Here is a 24,996-nt window from a genome sequence, read left to right as displayed (position 1 = left end):
GGGATCCTATCACTCAGACATGTTTTTTTTCTAAGTACCACATCAGAATAGCCTTAAGAAAGGCTATTCGTCTCCTACCTTTCGTCGTCTTCTCCGCGCCACCATTCACCTACAATCCTGGCTCTTGTCGGTATGCTAAAGAGCTCTCTCGCAGCACTGGGGGTGGGCCCCAGCACTCAGACAGCACTGGGGGCATCCCCAAAGCTGCGAGAGAACTCTCTCCAGCACCGCCTCCTCTTCTTCAGCAGCGTCATCTTCAGCCTCTTCTTCGGTGGCGGTGGCTTGTAACTTCTAGGCTTCGGGCCTTGGGCAGAGCAGACTGCACATGCCCACAGGCCACAAGAAAATGGCCACTTGCACAGTATTGGAAGCGGCTATTTTCTCGTGGCCTGTGGGCATGCGCAGTCTGCTCTACCCGAGGCCTTAGAAGTTACAAGCCACCGCCGGAAGAAGAGGCTGAAGATGACGCTGCTGAAATAGAGGAGGTGGCGCTGGAGAGAGTTCTCTCACAGCATTGGGGACGCCCCCAGTGCTGTCTGAGTACTGGGGCCCACCTCCAGTGCTGTGAGAGAGCTCATTAGCATACCGACAAGAACCGGGATAGTAGGCAAACGGCGGCGCGGAGAAGACGACAAAAGGTAGGAGACGAATAGCCTTTCTTAAGGCTATTCAGACGTGGCATTTAGAAAAAATCATGTCTGAGTGATAGGATCCCTTTAAACATGTTCATGGTTTAAATTTCTTGGCTGTGGACTTCTGCTTATACTGATGAGTTGACAAATCCCACTGAAGTATCCAACAGTAGTCTGCCAATATGGTTGCACTCCACCGATGCTGATAGCGTGAATCCATCACCGAAATGTCCTGCTGGTGGAAGCGCTCGCCATGTTCATCGCTGACTGCGCCTAGGTTTTCTGGTAAAAGTCCAGATGCGAGTCAAGTAAATTAATTTTCACAGCCTATGTATCAGAACTCAGTTCCTTTAGAGAGTGAAAATCAAATGGGCCACTGCCTGGTGCAATGCTTGTAATCCAGTAAGTGGATACCATGACATTTGAAGGACTGCAGTAATGCCCACTTTAGCCTATAGCAGCCACAGTCTACAGATATAATGTATTTCTTACTAACTCAGCAACAGAGTCATAGGTTTCAAATCCCTGCACAGTGTAGTGCTGCCCTGGCCTAGGCCACGTCTTGTGCTCTATGCATCATTCACATAGTTGTTGTTGGCCACTGGCCCCTCACTCTATAGATTCTCAAGACTGCACCGTCTCAAACACCCCTGGAAATTGCTCTCTCACCTCACATGACACAGTGGCCCAGATTTATTAATAGTTAGATAGACAGTGTGAGCTTAGACTCGCAGTCTGAAAATGGGTCAGATGTATCACTGCTTGGTAAATTTGGTGCACCTTGAGACTGTCTTGTCTGAGTTTATACCACCTTAGTTGCCTTACATTGAGCAAGAATTTTACACAAAAATTTGGAAACAACTTGGGCATGTTTTGTTACATTTAAGTGACACCTCGTTTTTCTGAGAAGCCACACCCAAATAGATAACAAGTCAGAAACATGTTAGCTTGAACAAAATGGGCCAGGATAAAGCGAGATGCACTAAAGATGGGTCACATTTACATTAGAGTCAGGGGGTTACTTGAGGGGGTGCAGAGGATACAGTCACACCTGGGCCCAGGAGTCTTAGGGGGTCAAATTGTCTTTTCCGCATAAGATATCAGTATAGTATATACTATAAAGTATATTCTATAGATGGGGTCCTGGTACAGATTTTGCACTGGAGCCCAGGAGCTTTTACACCTTTGACTAGAGCCCAGTCATAACCACAATAGTATTTCAGAACCAGTCACTCTAGTCCAATCAGAAATTCAGGGCAACCGAAGTCTGGTCTCACAACCGACCAGTCCATTAGTCATGCCAGCCATACCCTGCATCACCTCTCACTGGAAGTGTGGTGCACAATTCCTTAGTTACTTATCCCTGGTGTGATGCATCAATATAGAAGCTCTACTTATCCCTCTACTAACTACTGCCACAGGATACTGTGCAGAGCCGCTGGTGAGTGTGCTTCATCTGACCTTGACCAGCCCAGCCTTACACCTTAAAAGGGATTCTATCATTAGAATTCCCTTGTTTAACTAAGTACACGTCCGAATAGCCTTAAGTAAAGCTATTCTACCACACATATTGCATTATTATTGGGCTGCCTACCATTTTGGACAGCCCCGCAGGCCTATACCAAATGGGTTGAGATAGAGAAACTCTGGTTGGCTCCGATGCATCCCAATGCGTTTCTGTGGTCCCGCTCCTCTCCCCTTCCGTCCACTCCCCTTTTGGGTCCTATACTCTTCACAAGGGCCATTTGGATTACCTGCTCTAAAATCTTTCCCCTTGCCTCCCAGTGTTCATCCATGACTTCCTTTTTTGTACAACCCCCTCTTACCGGAGGGACTTAAGTCAGCTTTGGTGCGACCATGGAGTAGGCTTGGCCTTTTCCGTGTCGCTGACTTAATAGACCCGCTGACGTTGGTGCTTAGGCCCTTTGAGTATTTTGTGTCAGAACTACATCTACCCACCACTGAATGGTTGCATTACCAGCAGATTATCCATTTTGTTTTTACCCAGTTCGGCTCTCTGAAGGTGTCCCCACCGACTGTCTTTGAAAAACTATGTTGTGCGGGCACCTCTACTGCAGGCCTTATCTCTGGTATTTATGGTATCCTCTCCTCATCTGGACTGCAGGGCCCCATATCGCATAAATATATGGAGAGGTGGTCTGGGGCCTTGAACAGGCAGATCTCCCCGAACCAATGGCAAATTATCTGGTCCCGTGCAGCTAAATCCTCCACCTGTGTTACGTTCCGGGAGACTCAGTACAAGCTACTTATGCACTGGTACCATACCCCAGCCTTGCTCCACTCCCTTAATCCTAACATCTCTTCCCAGTGTTGGCGTTGTCGGGCAGGAGTGGGTACTCTGTATCATATTTTTTGGGACTGTCCAGGGATCCGTCCTTTCTGGTTGGAGGTCAAGTCCCTTACAGACGCTCTATTTATTCAAGGTGTCCCTTTAGATCCCCTCATCTATCTCCTCAATCTCCCCCCTGCTCATCTGGGTAAGCACACCTCTAAATTGTTTCTTTATCTCTGTAACGCAGCCAAAACTCTCATCGCTCTCCGATGGAAGAGTGCCTCTCCTCCCTCTGGCTCTGATCTTGTAGCCCGAGTTAAGGATGTCCGTGGCATGGAGAACTTGACAGCCACACTTAACCATACTGTTGAGGCGTTCCAGGCTATATGGTCATCTTGGGACGCATACTGTATTTTGAATGGTCTCTGACTCCTTCCCCTTCCCTTCCTCCCCCACCCCTTCATTTCCACGCTCAGGTTTTTGTGATGTGCATACATTCCCAATCTATTTGACGGTATGTGCACTGCTTCACGTTCATGTTTTTATGTTTTCAATTCTTGTGTTGTATTTTATTTTACAAAAATCCTTTCAATAAAAATTACCAAAATTATCCAAAAGTGCCGACCGTGTGCATGTCCGTCGGCCATTTTCCTGTGGCCTCTCCTCTCACAGGAAAATGGCCGACGGACATGTGCAGTCATGACATTATACTGTGTGGAGGGGCTGTTATAATGTCCGAAAAATCTGTGGAGGGGCTGCTATGGGACATTATACTATGTGGAAGGATCGTAACGGGATATTATACTGTGTGGAGAGGCCGCTACTGGAAATTATACTATGTGGAGGGGCCATCATGGGACATTATACTGTGTGGAAGGGCCACTTTGGGACATCATGCTGTCTGGAGGCCACTTTGGGACGTTATAGTGTGTGTAAATGGAGTGTTATACTGTGTGGGAGCCAGGAAAGGGGGCACTATGGTGTGAGGGGGGCCCCCAAGTCAAAAGTTTGCTGGGGGCCCAATCTTTGCTAGTTATGCCCCTGCTAAGAAACCTAAATGGCCATGGAAGCATCATAGCCCTGATACTGTGAGTTCTATTCACCCAACCAAGTTCAGCCCGAGAAATACAGTCCGCACACAATCTGGGTTTTCCAAATGAGACTCAGTCATGTGAGCACGGCCTAAACAGGTACTGCATTGGTGGATTTTGACGCCGAATCCGCCTCAAAATCCGCCCCCTCACAATAGAGATCTATGTAGATCGCTAGCGTCCTTTCTTCCGTGAGCTGTTTGTTCCCGCTCACGGAAAAAAGAAGCGAGCTGCCCTTTCTTCAGGCGGATTCCATGGCTGATTCAGCCTCGGCATCCGCCTCGTGACAGCACCATTCATTTTGGCCTACTCCAGAGTGGGAAGCCGCGACTGTTGGAAGCCACGACAGTTGCAGCAGGCGCATTTTGATCCTATTCTGACACGGCTTCCCGTGTCAAAATCAGAACACACGATCCCTAGCCCCGTGTGAACTAGCCCTGAGACTTCTGGATTTTTTTGTACTTTAAAATATTACCAAAGCTATTTTGTAGTACTGTTCTGTAATTTAGCAACAAAATAAACCAGCGATTGGTTGGAACTGATGCCAATGACAGATTTATTACATGCATTGCTACAAATCTCTATGTTTTGTTGAACTGAGCCCCCTACTGGTGACAGATCCACATCACAGTGACAGAAGTGCACCACTGTTGCATACCGTGCCAGCTGTGTCACTTGGTTCACAGCTCTATGACAGCAGAAACATTGCTAGGGTCTTAAAGAGGACCTTTCACCATTTTGCCCACAGGCAGTTCTATATACTGCCGGAAAGCTGACAGTGCGCTGAGTTCAGCACACTGTCGGCTTTCCCGATGTGGGCCCAGTGTGAAGAGCTTACGGTCCGGTACCGTAGCTCTTCTATGGTCAGAAGGGTGTTTCTGACAGTTAGCCAGAGACGTCCTTCTGCCTCGCGGCGCCTATCACGCTGTACTGTGGAGCGGGGAGGAACGCCCCCTCCCTCTGCTCACACAGCTTGTCCATAGACGAGTATTATCAGGAGAGGGAGGGGGCGTTCCTCCCGGCTCTCACACTGTACAGCGCGATTGGCTGTGCTGTGAAGAAGGACGTCTCTGGCTGTCAGAAACACCCTTCTGACCATAGAAGAGCTACGGTACCGGGACCGTAAGCTCTTCACACTGGGCCCACATCGGGAAAGCCGACAGTGCGCTGAACTCAGCACTGTCAGCTTTCTGGCAGTATATAGAACTGCCTGTGGGCAAAATGGTGAAAGGTCCTCTTGAAAGGGCAAGGGACACAAGCCACGCCCCAAGGCATATTTTGCCTGGCCGGTCCCTTTCGACCAAAAAAGAAGATATTAAACACTGCAAAGCTATAAGAGAATTTATTAAGGACACTCAATAGGAAACTGACCCATAGGCTGCAGGTTAGGTGAGTGACTGAGGCCATACACAGAAAACAGAAGTGAGATGTCAGCACAGAGTCCATACCGCTATTGCAAGGATCGATCTCATGGGTGCCAGGAGGATGTGCACTGATGGTGAGGAACAGTGAATCAAAAAATAAAACCACCTCAAATGCTACATGTGAATAAACCTTAAAGGGGTTGGCCACTTTCAGACCAATATTTACAAACAAATGTACAATAAAAAGATATACAATTTTCCAATATACTTTCTGTATCAATTCCTCACAGTTTTCTAGATCTCTGCTTGTTGTCATTCATTCTGTTACTTCTAGAGGATAAAACCCTGACCATGGTCATGTGATTTACGGTCCATGGTCATGTGATGAGTACACAGGTGCACAGCTCATTACCAGGCAGATGTCTGATTACTGTGCTGTGACTGTAACGAGCTGTGCACCTGTGTGTCCATCACATGACCATGGACCGTAAATCACATGACCATGGCCAGAGTTTTATCCTCTAGAACAGTCTTTCTCAAAGTGGGCGATAACGCCCCCTTGTGGGCGCTGGAGGCCTATAGGGGGGCAGTAAAGGGCACAGAGAAGATTGGGGGGCGTTGAAGCGGTTTAGGGGGGCGATGGCTAATTTAAAGGGGTGGTATCATAACAATGATCCTATCTATACTGCTTGTTAATGTGGATTTAAGACTTTTCCTAAATACACTGCTTCAGCAAAACTGCTTAGTTTGTCCACTATCTTACTTTATTCACTTCATTATGGACACTAGCACCTGGCCCCCTGCTCATTGCTGAGGGAGCCACATGACGTAGCTCCCTGCTGTGTGGGGGGAGAGAGGGGGGGGGCTGAGTGTACGGAGCCAGCCTGTGTTTGCACCACACATACACATCACCTAGCTCCCTGCTGTGAGATAGAGGGGGGGGGGGGTGGAATAAGTGCTGCTTTCTTATATAAAGTAGTCTAAATCCTACTGGGCTAAAGGACCTGGTCTCTCTGTTCACTAGGATAAAGCTTTATTATATAGAGCAGGTTGCTAGTGGGCAGAGGAGCCAGGTCCTTTAGGAAACTCCGTACAAGGTAAATCCAAGTCTACAGGACCTTTTGATGACATCACAGGCCCTTCAGTCATCCCATAGGATCACGCTATGTGGTGGGCGGAGCTACATGCTAATTTGGGGGCGGGGCTAATTGACGCGAGCAAACAGGAAGAAAGAAGATTTTTAGGCAGCTTAGAAGGCAGATCAAGCTTCATGAGGCTATCCCTTTAAAATTGTTTTTTTTTAACTTTTAACACAAACTTTACCGCTCCTTTACGCTTAACGCGCGTTTCCTTGTGTAACGCCATCTAGGGGACTAGACAGTAACTATTTCCTGTCCAAAAGTTGTCAAATTGTACCATAGATGGCGGTAAGCTCCAATGTGAAGCGAGAATTTTCTAGTTCATTCTCGAAAGTACTAGGCCCGCTCACTGCCTCATATAAAAGCACACGCACCATCATGTCACAGCCAGTCATGTCATTCGACGATATTACGAAAACAAGTGAATTTAGCGACTATAATATTACAAAATGGTGTTTTACATTACCCTCATCAGAAAGTCTTATTTTCACATGACACACATAATTTAATTATTAACATAATGACTGTGATTGTGATTCTTAAGATGTAGTAAAGTAAAAAAAATTGGGGGGCGCTAGAAAATAATTAATTCTCGAAGTGGGCGGTAGACAAAATAAGTTTGAGAACCTCTGCTCTAGAAGTAACAGAATGAATGACAGCAAGCAGAGATCTAGAAAACTATGAGGAATTGATACAGAAAGTATATTGGACAATTGTATATCTTTTTATTGTACATTTGTTTGTCAATAATGTTCTGAGGGCCAACCCCTTTAACTGTTACAAGTCAAATATCCGATGGTAAACAAATAAAACACATAATGCAGGTGTGAACAGAATCTAAGTTGTTTTCAACACACCTGACTTTTTTACTTTGTGTATGCATGTGTGCGTTCTGTGTGCGTTTTTCTTGTGCTTTGTGGTGTCTTCACACGTGGGAAAAAAAACACGTTTGAAAAATGCATGGAAAATACCCAAGGTTTATTTTGTAAAGGTTTTTCAGCTAAATTTCTCTCGTATTTTATTTTTTGTACATTTTTATTGCAATAACAATACTTGTATTTTACAATGCTGTGCTGATGTTTTTCACAAAACCTGGCCAGGCTAAATAGATGATATTTTATAGTGGGTCTCCTGTATACAGCGCCTCCATGAGTGATGGGTTGCCCTAGGGTATGTTCACACAGCGGAATTTGCAGCGCATTTGGGGGCAGATTTCACCCTGAATCTGGAGCAGCTTTCGCCTCTCACTGTTTTGAGTGGGAAGCAGAGATCGCAGCAGGACGTGGAAAAAAGTAGTGTCCTGCTGGATCTTGTTGCGGATTCCACGGCTGATTCAGCCACGGAGGCCGCGGATTGAGACTCCCTGTAGATTAATCAGCAGCGGTAAGCTGTAACGGCATACTAATGCACTGCATCAACATCCAGTTGAGGCCGACTGCAGGCGACAATGCTGGTGGCAGAAAATTAAAAGGAATTCCATCAAGATCATGGAAGCAATATGATGATAAGGTCATGTGACTGAATCATGCTGTATTGTCATTGGTTGATTTCCGAGCACTTAATAAAAGCAGCATTCTGAGAATGAGCCCCGTTCTGTTCACGTGATCTGTGCCTCGCTACCTGCGTATCTATGGTGACTGACGATAAGTCCCGCCCTCACCCAAGCCGCTCGGCTCTCGGAGCTTCTTAGCGGACGTGTTGTGAGCAGAGAGCGGGGTTATTGCGCGCCTGGAGAGCACGCGGCACTTTCTGCCCGAGGTCCGGGGACTTTCCTCTAGGTTGTGGGAGGAACGGATGTCCTCAGTGCGTGGCCTAGACGTCAGGTCTTCAGAATGCCTGACTGTCTAGGCGCGCCATCACTCTTATATACCCCGGGAGTCGCGCGCAGTGTAAACTTATGGCGACCCCGCCAGTCCCCAGCACTTAGTGATAAGTTATGTGCTAGTGATGTGTGGCAGTAATATTAGACTTAGTGCGGGCGGTGGACGGAGACACTGAGCAACTACCAAGGCAAAGTAATAGGAAAACTGTGAACTATGGAATAATGGGAACGAAGAATATTAGCATATGGACTCCGCCCCCTGATAGGTGACCTGTAAAAATCCGCTGCGGTCGCAGGAGGCGGGGCTATGAACTTGATCGTAGAGCGCAGCTTGTCTATGTAGGAAGGGATAGGGCTGGTCACGTGTCCCCGCGCCTGAGGCTGTGTGTGGTGGATGTCACTGTCCCCGCACACTAGTGATGGAGTCATGGACACTAGTTACCACTGTATACAGACTGTATACTACTCATGGCCTCCTGTATTCAGTTGCATCGTTGCAATCTCGTTTTATGAAGTAGATGGGAGTACATGTGCTGCTATCTCTTGTGTCACCCCTTCTACCTCATAGATTGTGGAGGGCGGTCTGTTCAAGTATGTAAATTGACTATTACTCTGTAATGTATCTTTTTGGCTTTACTTGAACCCTACAAATTGTACAGTGCGGCGGAATATGCTGACGCTATAGAAATAAATTGTATTATTATTATCTGTGGCATAGGGCCCAGCTTGCCACCATGTTCCTTATGTGCCCCATTCACTAATTTTTACAAAGGAGCAGGGAGGGCGAAGACCAAGGTGATGTACGGAGGCCTCAGCCCACAGATTTACTATAACTGACATCAGAATGCTGGTGTGACTTATACACGAAATCTACCGCAGCTCCTGACAAGCCTACACTTAAAGAGGACCTTTCATGGTTTGGGGCACAGGCAGTTCTATATACTGCTGAATTCAGTGCACTGTCCGCTTTCCCAATCTGTGCCCCGGGTAAAGAGCTATCGGTCCTGGTACTGTAGCTCTTTACAGTCAGAAGGGCATTCCTAACAGTTATTCAGGTACGCCTTTCTTCACAGCAGCGTCTATCGCGCTGTACTGTGTCAGCGGGGAGGAACGCCCCCTCCCTCCATAGACGAGTATTATCAGGAGGGGAGGTTCCTCCCCGCTCACACTGTACAACATGATAGACACTGCTGTGAAGAAGGACGTACAGACTGTCAGGAACACCTTTCTGACTGTAAAGAGCTACGGTACCGGGACCGAAAGCTCTTTACCCGGGGCACAGATCAGGAAAGCCGACTACGCTGAATTCAGTGCACTGTCGGTTTTCCAGCAGTATATAGAACTACCTGTGCCCAATCTGATGAAAGGTCCTCTTTAAATTCTGGCATGGTGAGAGCCTTAAAGGGGCTCTATCAGCAAAATTATGCTGTATGAGCCCCACATATACGTGAATAGCCTTTAAAAAGGCTATTCAGGCACCGCTAATGTTATTTTAAACCCTCCCCCTGCCCCCACCGTTTTAAAATAAAACCATAAAAACATATATGTAAATTATATTATAAATATACTTATCGTGCACGGTGGTGGTCATGCACGGTCCAATGTCATCTTCTGGCACGCCTTCCTCTTCTTTCGGCGACGCCCTCCCGTCCTGGCTCTTCCCCGGCTTCATCGTCATCTTCTTCCGGTGGTTCAAATCCAATTGGTTCAAATCCGGGACGTGCGAGGTAGCGCTCCTTTCCGGAGCTACTGCGCACGCTCTGGCACCATTTTTCTCAATGGCAGTGTGCACACGCCGGATTTGAACTGCCGGAAGATGACGATGAAGCCAGAGAAGAGCCAGGACCGGAGGGCGTCACCGAAAGAAGAGGAAGGCGTGCCAGAAGATGACGTCGGATCGTGCATCACCGCCCACCGTGCACGATAAGTATAATTTACATATATGTTTTTAGGGTTTTATTTTAGAGGGGGGGGGGGGGGGCGGTTGTGGGTGTTTAAAATACCATTAGTGGTGCCTGAATAGCCTTTATAAAGGCTATTCACGCATATTTGGGGCTCATACAGCATAATTTTGCTTTTAGAGCCCCTTTAAAGGAGTTGTCCGGGTGGAATTTGCAGGAGATAAGTTAAACTAATGTCCCTGGACTTGAATAATTAAAGACCTTTCATGTCCTCCTGCACATGCAGTTTTATATACCGTTCTGTGCCCCTTGTGCTGGAGATATCAGTGCCGTTAGTTTCGGCACCGATCTCTGCCCACTGTCAGAAGGGCATTTCTGATAGTTATGCTGGGCTGTAAGGAACGCCCCTCCTGACAGCACTCATCCCTAGACTAGTACTGGGGGACGTTCCTCACAGCTCAGCATCATGGCTGGGCAGTAAGGAACGCCCCCTCTGACAATACAAGACTATGGATGAGTACTGTCAGGAGGGGCGTTCCTCACAGCCCAGCTAGACTGTCAAAAACGCCCTGGGCAAAGATCGGTGCAGAAAGTAGTGGCACTGATATCTCCAGCCCTCGGGCACACTGTTGGCTTTCCAGCAGTATATTATCTGCAGGAGGACATTAAAGGTCCTCTTTAAGGGTCCATTCACACGGAGTAAATGCGCGCTCATTTTGGCACAATACAGGTGTAAAGAATACACGTGTAAAAATAAGACTCCCATTGACTTCAATGACGTTTTTTACACGTGTAAAAAATGCATTAGAAAACGCGACGCGTTTTTTAACGCATTTTTTTTACACGTGTAAAAAATGTCATTGAAGTCAATGGGAGTCTTATTTTTAAACGTGTATTCTTTACACCTGTATTGTGCCAAAATGAGCGCGTTTACTCCGTGTGAATGGACTCTAAGACTCATCTCACGCTGAGGTCTTAATTAAAGTGGACATTTCATGTCCTTGCAGATCAGTGGTATTATATACCGCAAGAAAGCTGACAGTGTATGTAAGTTCTCGTACCAAATATCCCTCCAACGCTGATCTGCATGGACATGAAAGGTCCGGGGCTCCACATTGTATAAACACGGCATAAGAAATATGGCCTTTTACAGTACCTGCAAAGTAGATGGGATTCTAGCTAATCCCATCCACACATGAATGGAACCGCAGTGGAACCTTCGTGTCTTTGTAAATCTCAGCATGTCAATACCTAAGGAAATGCTGGCCATAGGTATAATAGAAGCAGAAAGTGAGCAGAGGAAAATTCTGCAGACTTTCTGTGGAAATAAACATAATGTGTTTCTGTTGCATTTTTTCGGCTGTAGCTCGCTACTTGTGAGCTTAGCCTATGACAGGTATAAACAATCCCAGATTTAATATATTCTCCCCCAGTGTCTTTTGTAGATTACCTCTTAGAAGCCAGAGGAGATCCCATACCAGTTCTGGTATCTGGAGTATTAGTTGTACTGGATGGTGCCAGACCTATCTGCAGGGTTTTTCTGTATAACTCCAGTGCTTGGAGCACCAGATACCCACGAAATACCACCATTCTGAAGTACAAGAGAGGAAGTTTATATGTGGTCATATACATTACATATAGTCAGCCAAGATGGGATTGTTCATATGTACAATCCCTCCATCTGTCCGATCACAAGGCAGTTTAGTTGTAATGGGAAAAAATGAATGTCTGCAAGTTGTCTGATGATCAAACGCTGATATTTTTGGCCAGCCAAAATATATAGTGCTATCATACTATATACTTTATGTCAAACTAAAGCCAGGGTTTAGTCATGGTAAGGATAAGCTTGTGGCCTAAGGGGTAGTTCACACAGAGTAAACTGGCGTGTAATTTTACACATGTAAAATAAGACTCCCATTGACTTCATGTAAAAAAAAAAAACACGCCGTAAAATGTCATTGAAGTCAATGGGAGTCTTATTTTACAAGTGTAAAATTACACGCCAAAATACACGCCAGTTTACTCCGTGTGAATTACCCCTAAGGGTGCATTCACACTACGTATACTGAAGCTTATTCTGAACGTAAAACACGTTCAGAATAAGCGGCGTATAAAGCAGCTCCATTCATTTCTATGGGAGCCGGCATACGAGCGCGCCCCATAGAAATGAATGGGCTGCTTCTTTCACTGCGAGCAGTCCCATTGAAGTGAATGGGAAGTGCCGGCGTATACGGCTCGGCATGAGCAGAGCTAGCCGTATACGCCGGCACTTCCCATTCACTTCAATGGGACTGCTCGCAGTGAAAGAAGCAGCCCATTCATTTCTATGGCGAGTGCTCGTATCCCCGCTCCCATAGAAATGAATGGAGCTGCTTTATACGCCGCTTATTCTGAACGTGTTTTACGTTCAGAATAAGCTTCAGTATACGTAGTGTGAATGCACCCTAACACTGCGATTCAGGCCTTTGTCATAGTGTTTATATTAGGGTCCATTCAGATGGAGGAAAATAGTAAGGAATTTGGTGTGGAATTTTCCCCACTGAAAAAGCCTCCCAGGCTTTTTTTCAGCGTGGAAAATTCCACACCAAATTCCTCACCATTTTCCTCCGTCTGAATGGACCTTTAGGGGGTTACGGTGTAGGGGGTGTTCACACTACCGTTGGTGACCGTCAGCAGTGTCTGTAGCTATTATCCATTACAAGATTTTAGCAGCAGACATTGGCTGCACTGTCCATTCATCTCATGTGTCCATTTTTTATAACTGATCCATTAAATGGATGTTAATAAAACGGACACATTAACATCAGTTAGGGCGGTTTCACACCTGCTCCTGGTCTCCGCTTTGCAGGTTTCCGTTTCCTGCCCGAGACTCTGGACAGGAGACGGAAACCGGCAGGCAGTTTTCAAACCCATTCATTTGAATGGGTTTGGGAAGTGACCGCCCGTGAGCGTCTTCTGGTCTCCGCAATGAAACCGTTTTTGTTTTTTTTTTTTAACCGGACACAAAGTCAGACATGCAGGACTTTGTGTCCGGTTAAAAAAAAAACGGTTTCGCTGCAGAGAGCAGAAGAAGCTCATGGGTGGACACTCAATGCTGGGTTTCCCACTCCTATTGGCAGAAGACGGAAAGCGGGCACTGACGTGAACCCGCCCTTAGTGTCCATTAATGTCTGTTATGATAGGTGTCCTTTTTTTTTTTTTAACGGACACCTTCATGACGGAAGCCAACAGTAGTGTAAATCCTGCCTGACGTCCATATTGTAATGTGTGACCCACTGCCATTGTTGTCTAATTTATATTGTGATTTGTTCCTGGGATATATTACTGCTTATTGTTCTAGTAATTTATTATATACTTGGCAGGATCACTCATGGCACTGTGTACAATATATTATTGCATTTATTATAATGAGTAGGGATTTTTCATTACAGTGCTTTGACAGCATTATTGGTTTGTCTTCTTACTGCTATCTGCCTTTGGCATTTTATATTTTATCACACCCGATTTATTGATACATGATCCTTTTGCTATATATATATATATATATATAAAATAAATAAAGATAGATAGCTGAGTATTTCTAGCTCCAGTAACATTACTAGTTCACTTTTCCGTGTCTTGTTTTTTGCCATTCTATCCATATTGTATCTCTGTATTTTTAGAAGTTTTCCTTTTATCTGTTCCTGTTTCTTGATAACATTTCACATTTTTTTGTAATATATTCTCAGTTCTTTACTTTTGGTCGATTTCTTCAGTCTACCAACACGAATGAACGTTTTTTGATATTTTCATAGCAGATTGTTACAAGGCACAGACAGCTATATGATCGGATATCTATCACCTCCTCAAGTAATCACAACCAATGCAGAGGATCAGAGTCCTGAACAGCAGCAGTAAACTTGGAGCGTGCTTTATTGGGGCAGGTCAAGCATGAAGAAGAATGATAAAGCCAATGGGTAGATAAATTATCTCCAACAACATACTACATGTAACATAAGACATGGCGTGCATAAAGTAGGCATACAGACATTTTAAAGCATGGGTGGATTTGACCAGAGGGGACACTCAATGGGCCGGTATTATTACAAGGACACTCAGCGCAGCACTACTCTTGTAAGGGTCCATTCACACGGAGAAAAATGGTGAGGAATTTGGTGTGGAATTTTCCACGCTGAAAAAAAAAAGCCTCCCATTGATTTCAATGGGTTCTGCTAGTTTTTTGTTTTTTTTTTCCCCACTAGCGGAAAATTCAGCTAGTGCAAAAAAAAAAAAAAAAGCTAGCAGAACCCATTGAGATCAATGGGAGGCTTTTTTTTTCAGCGTGGAAAATTCCACACCATTTTACTCCATATGAATGGACCCTAAGGACACGGAGTGTGGAACTACTTTTTAAGTCAACCCCTTTAAGAATGAAGTCTCACGGAGGCTGAGGCCCTTACAATACTCCGTTTTGGTCTTATCCCGCTCTCTGACATTGAAAAGGAATGGAAAAGAACTCCATATTGAAGTCATACCAGTGTATTCTACTATAAATTTGCAATGTTTCATTTTGCCCTTGAAAAAAAAAAAAAAAGCCCAATTTTACAGCAGATATCGAAGTTAATGAGAGTAGGAAATCTTTCTGCCAACCTAAAGGTTATTATGGTGGGCATTGTAACAAAATCTACCATAAGAACTTATCCTTTGGATAACTCAATTAAAAAAAAAAAAAAAAAAACATTCTATGTATTCCAATAATGACATGAACACATGTAAACCTGTGACTGTCTTTGCATCTGTTTTCCAAAGCCCTCCAGGTCTATGTGGAGCAGGGCAGGCAATACAGCCATGTAAAAGGTGTGCTGACAGGACAGGAATGATTTCATTGTACACTTAGGGTGTCAACAGCCGGCCATCAGCACTATCACACCCCTACCCACTGCTGCAGTGTACTGAACACCTTCCAGTCCTTTCTATATGATACAGAAAGAGCTCGTCACAAGATGAAATGTTCAACGCGGAGACTGAGTTCACTCAATAACTAAAATAGCCATACAGGTAGTGCGTACACCGGATATTGGGAATTATGTATTGAGGATTCTCTTTCAAACTTTGGGCCCCACTAAACTGCCCGAGTGATAGGCAGACCAAGCACAAATCACTAATGAACACATTGATCGGCGATTATTTAACCTATTACATTGGCCAAATCCTCCCCATTCACCTGTATTTCCAGGCATTGACCTACTGTTTAAAGTCTCTGAAGAGGAAAGTAGATAATCTGTGAAATCACCTAGTGTGACTGGTGGATTCTGTGCTGTATCTACATATACATTATAGTTGTGACCAACAGTATGCTGTGATTAGCTTCTGCTAGCAAATCTTTTTTTAAAAAACAAAACACACACGAGTAGCATCAGCATATTATTTGGCTTATTGGCTAGAGTCAAAACTGCAGGATTTTTTTTCCTAATTAGATAACATGGCAAAGCAATTTTAAAACTTTACCAAAATTATAAAAAAAATATATTTAACAATTTGATTAAGAAAAAAAATTCCCTTAAAGTGACACTAGTGATTTTTTTTAAAGTTATGCAAGGCAGTTTTACGCTATTGCTGATGCTGTCACCCGATCTGTACCCATGCAGAGCTCATAGTACTATACCAGACAACTATACAACCTTACCCCTCGTTCACATCAGTGTTTGGATTCCGTCCAAGGGAGTCTGCATGAGGACCCCCCGAACACCAAACACAGGCGCAAAGTGCTTTGCTGTAAAAGCAAATGGACCACATAATAATGGGGTCTGCGTGCTTACCGGCAGATGTCCACAGGGATCCGTGTGCTTTTAGAGCATAGCGCTTGCAATTGCGTCTGTGTTCCATTTGGGAAGGGGTGGGGACTGTGTCTCCATGCAGACTCTTCCCGGATGGAATACAAAAGCAGATGTGAACCAACCCTAAGGTCCCGTAAAAAAATCGACACGCAACGCGTCGCGTATTTTGAAGTTTTAAATTTTTTTTACATATCTAAAAAATTTTCATTGAAGTCAATGGGAGTGTTATTTTTAAACGTGTATTCTATACACGTGTATTATGCTAAAATACACTCGCGTTAGCTCTGTGTGCACGAGCCCAAAGACTGTGAGGATGACGTAGCAAGTCCAGAAAGCTGCACTAACTGCTGATGGTAACACTGGGGTAAGTAATTTGGGTAACAGTGACCAGATTGTGAGAAAGTTGTTAAAGCTATGTGAGGCAGGAGGAGCAGCAGGAAAGCATTTTGAAAGAAAAGCTCGGCCAGAAGTACAGGGGACAAAACTGGTGAATTGTAGGTCACATCAGAGGTCTCAATGGTATCTGCAAGCAGCAGACACACCCATACTGTGTCCCTTTAAGTGAAATAAGAACATAAAACAAATGCTGCTATGAAAGTCACATTTAATAGTGTCAAATCTGTCATCCTTATTTTGAAGCAAACTGGAATATAAATGGTTAATGGAAAATAAAGTTTCTTCGTTAAAGCCCCAATGTTAATCTGAGGAGCTCCAACACTGAACATCTAAAAAGAGCCAATAAATATGAAACCAGAAACAAATTTCAGAAAAATTTACAATGTTCTTGACAAGACGCACAAAACTTTATCAGGATTGCCACGTGTCAAACAATTTATCATAAAACATTAAAATCATATTGATGTTTTCATACACGTAAAAAAGCACAAGTCAAAAACCTAGATGAGGGGAAAAAAAAACCTGACGCTAAACAGTCCTGTAGCTAAACACTCCAATTAAGATAGGTAACATTTTACCTATTAAAAAATTCACCAAAAAAAAAAAAAAAATTTCGGGAAAATATTTCATCAAGGTAACATGTAATGTATAAAGTGTGAGGCATCTAGTCTTGTAAGTCCAAACACATAGATTTAACATATTAGCTCCCGTGGATTTTTCACTGCGGGGGGTAAGTTTGGAGAGCGCGATTCCTCGTCTAGTAGGGCCAAGTCTTCGACATCCTGGCCGCAGTATTTCCTCTTGCATATTTTTACTGCCACTTTCTTCTTCAAGAAAACTTTTATTGCCTCCCTGGAAGCCACAGCTTTGGCATTTTCTTTCGTTTTGCCACAGCCCATGCCTAGATAGACACCTTGGCATCTCAGTTCACATACTATATTTTCCTGAGTGGTCTTATTTTGTGGCAAATCTGCCAAGTCCTTCAGAGGCACAAAAGCAATGTCCAGTGTAGAGCTTAAAGACTCAACAGAAGAGCTCAAGACCTCTGTATGGTTGAGAGTGGGGCTGAAGCCTCCTGAAGATACCAGCTTCCATGCAACTCTCTTGTATAGTCTGTTAAAGAAGGGCTGACGGCACTTGACGTCCTCAGAGTTCAGTCTGCGACTATTTTTCCCTGTGTTTGCCTGTGACTGGACTTTAGTGGCTGCTTGAGAATGGCTGTTACTATTCCTTTCCTGAGCAAGGGGCTCGTGATAGCCCGCATCAGTCCTTTGTGCTTCACTATGACGGGCGTCTCCTGCGAACGAACTGTGCTGGTAGTCCGCCTCTGACTGTGCCCATGTTCCATCAGTAGACTTCTGCTTCTTGGAAGGCTCATCTTCTACCCCTTCTGAATAAAGGGAGAAAAAAAAGACATATTACACTTTTGGTAATGCAACAGTCGTCAGGACAAGTAAAACTTCTGCTGAGCAGCAAATTCTAAAATTCTATAATAAGAGATGGGGCCTGGAAATAAATATCGATCTGCTCAACTCCTCTACTCATTAATATGCTGCCTGCAGATCTCACTGCACGTTCCACTTCACAGGTTCCCTTTAAATACAAGACCATTTCTAAAGTAAATTTCCATATATTTCATCATTAGTCACATATTAGTAAGTTAGGGTTCAGAACAGTAGCCAATGTTTAGTAATTGCGCTTTCTATACAGTAAGTGGCTGTTCACACAGAGGAAATTTTCCTAGCAGAAAACTTCAGCTTCAGGAACATGAAGCTCAATTTTCCACCTTTCCAAATTCCCCATTAGATTCAGTGTCAAAATCCGCACCTGCCAGGCGGTATTTTCTGCTTCCCATTCACCTCAATGGGAGTTATCAGGCAGAATCTGCCTGAAGATTGAGCAGGTTTATATCTCTGTTAGATGGAAAAATCTAAACCTGACTGCCACTAATACATGGAGGTTAGTTTCAGGCAGAATTTGGAGCAGATTAGTAGGTGAAATCTGCCTCAAATTCAGTGCCAAATTCCTCTATGTGAACATACCCTGATGAGGCTCTTATCGGATATTCTCTCTCAAGCGCACGCACGAAAGAGAGAAAGAAAGAGTATCCGATCAGAGCCTCATCAGTGTCTGCCTCCTGCTGAAATCAATAGTCACCTTCAATTTCTGTAGAAGCAATAATAAAACAAGTCACTTGGTCAGGTGACATGCATGTGACAAACATGGCTACCACCCTGACAATGATCACAATTGTGTATGAGCTCTTAGTGAACACACAGACACAATGGCTTCTACTAATAGTTACCCAGTGGAAGTTAAGAGTCAGAAGATGCAGCAGATTTATCACAGTTGCTAATTTTGGATGATAAATCTGGGGTCTAGTGTATATTTATTTGCCTTAATTTGTATAATGTCTTTACGCAAAAAAATTTTTTTAAAAATTGGTATATTGATAGACCACATGGTCATATCTTAAGCCACTTATCCAGTTATTTGGAAAGATTGTCCTAATAGTAAGGCTGGTCTTACATGACCGTATTGAATGTACGGTCCGCAAGTTGCTGATCGGCAACATAGACTCCGCAGATGTCAGTGTCCTGCGGCACTCGCCCATAGAGTTCTATGGGCGAGTCTGTGCAGTGCCGCAATTCACGGCCATTACGGACATGTTCTATAAATTGCGGACCACGGTTGCGGCACGGCCACACCACGAATAAAATATCCGGTGGTGTACGAGGCCACATTGAATATAATGTGTCCGCAAATGAAAACCCTCATTTGCGGACTTACATTACGGCCGTGTAAGACCAGCCTTAGTGTTACACTTTAGGCACAGTCACCATAGCAAATACCCCCACCATTGTTCTAGTAAACTAAATAGAAGTGACCTCAGATATGGCTGTTCACCTTGTTGTTACTTTTACATAGATTTGTATAACTAGAAAGGGAGTGTTAGCAATAGTAGTTTACAAAGCAAACAAATAACAGGGCCATGTAGAGAAGTTTCAACATTTTCATGTAAATCTACAGTTTATTCGTATGCAAGCTAGTTTGTCCAAGCTTCAGCATTTCTGAATGAAGCGGGTTTTCTCCTCATTTGCATTTATAAAATGGCGATTTATAGGTAAACAACGGCATATAGGGTACCTATAGAATTCCCCTCTACAAGGTAATGGGATTCGCTTTATAACAAATTCACTACTGGGTCCGCTCAATAGCCCACAATTAAATCCCTTTGGCTGCTGCTGAATTGTCCTGTTTACTGAATATACAGACAATTCTACTCTTTCGAATGGAAATCTTTTGCTAGTAAATATTCATTGTACCCATGTAAATCATTTAGTAGAGCAATTTACATAACGATTGAGTATTATTGATGAATGGCCACTTTGTTAGAGACACTGCCCTTTCATGATTGGAGCTTCATTCCATGGGAACCAGATCCATAACTCTCAAAGTACAACATAAAGTCTATGGGTCAATATTAGATCCATTTAGCACACAGATTAATATGAATGACCAAGTCATGTTGGCTACATTAGCCGTGGCTGGCATTTCAGAGTAACTTTGTGGGAGGATTTCCTTGGCATACCTTGAGTTTCCTAGCTAAGTCTATACAGTATCTTTAGGACAAAGTAGAATGGGGTTGGCAGAGCAGGTCATAAGCAAGGATAAGAATCTATCCTGATCTCATTCCTCAGAGGAATTTATGCCAAGATGGATGAAAGAACAAGGAGGTCCAACACACTACAAGACCTGTGTCTCTAATAAAGTGGCCATACAGAGTAAACACTTCATGTATTAAAGGGGTTATCCAGGGGCTGAAACCAACCATTTACCCATGTTCTACATGGTTGGAGCTTTGGGTTTCAAGACTGGTTCTAGCAACACCCCCCCCCCCCCCAACCTAGTCTCCCATGTAGGAAATATATTGTGTGGGCTGGCAGATATTCATTGCAATAACAGTGCAGCACCCTTCTCTGTGGAGCATCTGCAGGGGGCCATTACAATGAGCAAGTCTTTCAGCCTCAATAAACATAACAAAGAACAGGGAGCAGACATGACCTGGGGTCAGAACTTGCCTAGACAAAAAAACAAAACTATTTTCTGAACATGCAGAAACTGGACCACAAACTGGTTGGTTTTAGTCCCTGGATAGTCCCCATGAACTTATAGTAAAAGCCTAATGTTTATGTGATGTTATTGCTAACCATTGCTACTTGCAATCCCTCTTTTCTTCACCTTGGAGACCAGTTCATCACGGGTTGTATGGACCGGGGCATCGGTCACCTTTATATTTTCTGCCATTTTAAGGACTCTGTCCATAACGGGTTCAGGATAACTAAAACAAAAAACAAAGGCATAAGGAAAAAAGTATATAATTTCCCATAATGTCCTCACATTGTCAAGCTTTAATATGTAAATTAAATAAGATATTACTATGAAGGGACTCTTCAAGAGTTGGCACATCTGAAATCAGTTATGTGGGTGAAGACATATCCAGAGACACAGGCATTTGTGAACATGGTGGGGGAGGGGAGGGAGATTCTATTTTTTATGCACCTGCTGGGTGTAAAAATAGGCAGAAACTTGTGGTTTTTCCACTTGCAACTGAGGACCTGCAAACACGTTTCTAAAGTCTCAATTATTAGATTTGTAAAGTGCGGGGAGGTACCATGCTCAGTCACCCCTGCTGTTGTCTTGCCCTCTATGATGTCACTGACTCTGCGCTACACCAGTTGCTTATACATGGAGTAGAGTGGATCTGGTCAAGTGACAGTCAGACAACAAGACCCCCAGCCCCACTGTACGCTACAAATCTAATCATTGGGATGCAATAAGGCCCTCGTCCAGTTCATAAGAATGTGAATGCAAAAACAAGAGTAAATACACAACTCCTCTAAGAACACCATGCACACAGTCAGCAAACCAGCTGAACCCTGATTTTAGGGGCACGCTGGTCAATCCATAGCTGCAAGAACAGAATAATTCTCACACTATCAATGAGCAGTAAGCTGAGCTGTCTGATGACATGGGGGGGGGGGGGTCATACTGATCATAGCAATGGGCCCCCCTTTCCTTCAATGAAGTGGTTGTGCACCATCACTACATTCAGGGACTGGAAGAAATAGCCAAACGCTGTCTCTGCGTCTATTCAACAGCCCCATAAAGATGAATGGAGTGGCGGGGTACACACGTGATCAACAGCTCATTCAAAACAAGGGAGACCTAGGCCTGGTTCTTGTGATGGGTGGAGGTCCCAACAGTGTGACCCCTTTCCCCCAAACATCAGGCACTTGTCTACTATCTTATGGTAGGTGCTTGCAAGGGAGCAAAAGTTCACTGGAGGGCATTGCACGAGGGATGTGACACCAGTGACTGACAAGTGCACCGGTGCCAGGAAACTTCACCAGAAGACATTGTGGCCCCCTGGACGCCCTACATCCACCACAGTGGCCCCGCACATCTAATAGTCATCACCTGTCTACACTGACAACAGCAGCCATGACAGTGACAGACAGGCGCACACTTACCGGCAGCCGGTGAACACATGGTTAATCCAGACCATGGAGTAGGCGAGCAGCCGGTCCAGGCCCTTGTCGTTGGACTCCGGAGGCGGCGGCCGCTGCTCGTCCCCGCAGAAATCGTTCATGTTCCTCAGTATGAACTCTCTCCGGTACCGCCACAGCTTGTCCGACTCGCACTCCCCCCTCACACTCTCCACCCAGGCGGCAGTCTCTCGGTTCTGCCGTAGGAACTCAGATACATCATCTTCATTCGCCATCCCCATCAAGGCTGCCTGAGAGCCAAGCAGCACGTCTCCAAAGCCAGGAAACTCCGCACACACTGAGCACAAACTCTACACTCCACAACCACACCGTCAGATCGACGTCACCGCCCCTCATCGTTACGTCACGAGGTTTCCGCTACCGCCACGTGACTAGGCGCCGAGCGCGCGACGCCATCTTAAGTATGGGCAAAGACTCTAAATAGAAAAATCACCTGTGGTTATATAGTTTATTAGAAATAGTTCACATGCTCCGCAATTCTGCAGTAACGGTGTAGAAACACTGATAGAGAGCAGCCATACTGCAGGCACATGCAAGCGCTTGTGTTACAGTTTGCTATGGTAACAAAGCAATGCATTGCATTCAGAAAGCCAAAATGGTGTGAAATGACAACCCAGACACAGACAGGACTGACATTTATAGAGAATGTGTCACCAGTAAAAGACCTGTTATTGGAATTAGGTTTATATGTTAAACATACTTAAGAGTTTTTGTTGAAGTTGTTGTTAATGCTAACTCTTACCACTAAGCCTAATACAGTGACTTCCTGTTTCCTACAGAAGGACCATAGACTCAATGGCCTAAAGCAGAACCCTATCCACTCCTATGGGAGAGTTTTCTAGGCATACTCTGACCTATCCAGAGGAAAAAATTGGGGGAAAAGGGGAGAAACAGCCCATTCACAGAATCTCCTGTATGGATAGAAGTCCCACTTCACACCGCTGTATTGGAATTACTGGCTGCACGGACCACAGGCACCTTCGGCTTGGAGCAAGTTAAAGGGGTTGTCCCGTCACAAGGATCCTATCTATACTGCTTATTAATGTGAATGTAAGACTTATCCTAAATACATTGCTTTAGCAAAACTGCTTTGTTTGGCCACTATCTTACTTTATTCATTTTTTTGTGGCCACAGCCCTGACCTAGCTTCTCCTGAGTCAAGTGATGTGTCTGCCTGCTCTCAGGGGGAGGGAGGAGGGGCTAAGTGCACGGGAGTGAGCCTGGAGGGGGGGGGGGGGGGGTAGTAGTTTACCCCTTGGGGGAAGGGGCCGCCAATACAGGGTTAGACGCCGGCACAAGTGAAGTCAGCAACATCTCTATGCTTCTGCCCTGCATGAAGCAAGTAGCGGCAGAAGCGATGCTGCTATTCCGGGGCGGGGGATCGGAATAACAGCATCGCTTCTGCCGCTACTTCCTTCATGCAGGGCAGAAGCATAGAGGTGTTGCTGGCTTCACCTGTGCCGGCGTCTAACACTCCCCAGCATCCACTGTAATAGAGAGGCGGATGCCGGGGACAGTTAGACGCCGGCACAGGTGAAGCCAGCAACATCGCTATGCTTCTGTCCTGCATGAAGCCAGCAGCGGCAGAAGCGATGCTGTTATTCTGCTCCGGGGTCACATATGCAAAGCCAAGCGGCGAGATGCCGCCGGCCCTGCGTGCACGCTCATACACCAGTCTACCCTTCACAATGTGAATACAGACCCGCAGGGTGTCGGGTCTGTATTCGCATTGTGAAGGGTAGACTGGTGTATGAGCGCGCACGCAGGGCCGGCGGCATCTCGCCGCTTGGCTTTGCATATGTGACCCCGCCCACCAATGACGAGACAAAGCCGGAAGACAGAAGAATTCACAGAAACGAAGACTGGTAAGTATGCGACGTGGGAATACCCCTTTAAAGGGATTCTACCATTAAAACTTTTTTTTTTTGTGGATAAGACGTTGTTCTCCGCGGCGCTGTTCCTTAGAAATACCGTTGTTTACCGGTATGCAAATTAGTTCTCCTGCAGCGATGGGGGCGTGCCCCAGCGCTCAAACAGCGATGAGGATGTCCCCACCGCTGCCAGAGAAGTGTCTCCAAGCGCCGCCTCCTTCTTTGTCCGCCGCGTCATCTTCAATGTCTTCCGGCGCAGGCTCATAACTTCTAGCAGAGCAGACTACACAGGCGCACAGGTCATGGGAAAATGGCCGCTTGCATAGTATTGTTAGCGGCCATTTTCCCGTGGCCTGTGCGCCTGCGCAGTCTGTTCTGCTCTGCTAGGTTACGAGCCTGCTCTGGAAGAAGACATTGAACATGACGCGGCGGACGAAGGAGGCGGCACTGGAGACACTTCTCTGGCAGCGGTGGGGACGCCCTCATCGCTGTTTGAGCACTGAAGCCCGCCCTTATATAATATATATAATATAATACCTCATAATTATATTATGCTTGGTAACCTTGGAGACAGTTGCGAATATTTGCCTCAATAGGAATGATTTGCCTCCGCTACAGCTCTCTTTCCACCATTTACATTGCATTACACCTGTCATGTGATTTTCTTGTATTAACAAATAACGTTGGTTCCAGTCTCACGTATGTGTATATTAGTACTTTTTTGAGAGCCATTTTTGTCGATGGCATGGTGCTGCTATGTTTTGGATTATATCATCATAGTGTCTGGGCTGGTGTGGTTTGTCGCTTGAGTTATCTCTACTTACCTGTGCAGTTTTCATGGAGATGGATACAACGTAAGCTGCATATCATCAATTCATATTTTGTTTTCTCTTTTTTTTTCTGTCTTTTGGTATATGTGATTATTTATATTTTTTCTTTTTATATGCCATTTAATTTTGACTATACATTATTTATTTTTTAGGGCATTTCTCTCTTTTTTTTACATATATATTTTTCTTAGGTTTTTGATTCACTTTGTTTTTGTTCTTACATTGTTTTTATTCACTACCTTTTGCTCTTGGTTGTGGGTGTTTTCAAGTG

The 24,996-nt window shown here is 44.8% G+C and overlaps 1 protein-coding gene across 3 annotated transcripts; it reads right to left on the bottom strand.

The window, feature by feature from the left end:
* Nucleotides 1-16,661: 16,661 nt before the first annotated feature.
* Nucleotides 16,662-22,344, bottom strand: CDKN2AIP (CDKN2A interacting protein). 3 transcript variants are annotated; one of them, XM_075265888.1, is made up of 3 exons: nt 21,989-22,344; nt 20,666-20,796; nt 16,662-17,844 (listed from the first exon to the last, which is right to left on the bottom strand). In XM_075265888.1, exons 1-3 carry the CDS (start codon nt 22,243-22,245, stop codon nt 17,147-17,149), a joined length of 1,086 nt encoding a protein of 361 aa, XP_075121989.1. In that variant the 5' UTR covers nt 22,246-22,344; the 3' UTR covers nt 16,662-17,146. The 3 variants fall into 3 exon arrangements, with proteins under 3 accessions (XP_075121989.1, XP_075121997.1, XP_075122005.1); XM_075265896.1 differs by having other exon boundaries at nt 16,662-17,841; XM_075265904.1 differs by having other exon boundaries at nt 17,721-17,844; nt 20,697-20,796.
* Nucleotides 22,345-24,996: the final 2,652 nt, after the last annotated feature.

Source organism: Leptodactylus fuscus, chromosome 1, assembly GCF_031893055.1.
Source record: "Leptodactylus fuscus isolate aLepFus1 chromosome 1, aLepFus1.hap2, whole genome shotgun sequence".
In the NCBI taxonomy this organism is placed as follows: domain Eukaryota; kingdom Metazoa; phylum Chordata; class Amphibia; order Anura; family Leptodactylidae; genus Leptodactylus; species Leptodactylus fuscus.
Note: the sequence above shows the minus strand (reverse complement) of the source record. Positions and strands in the feature narration are given on the sequence as shown.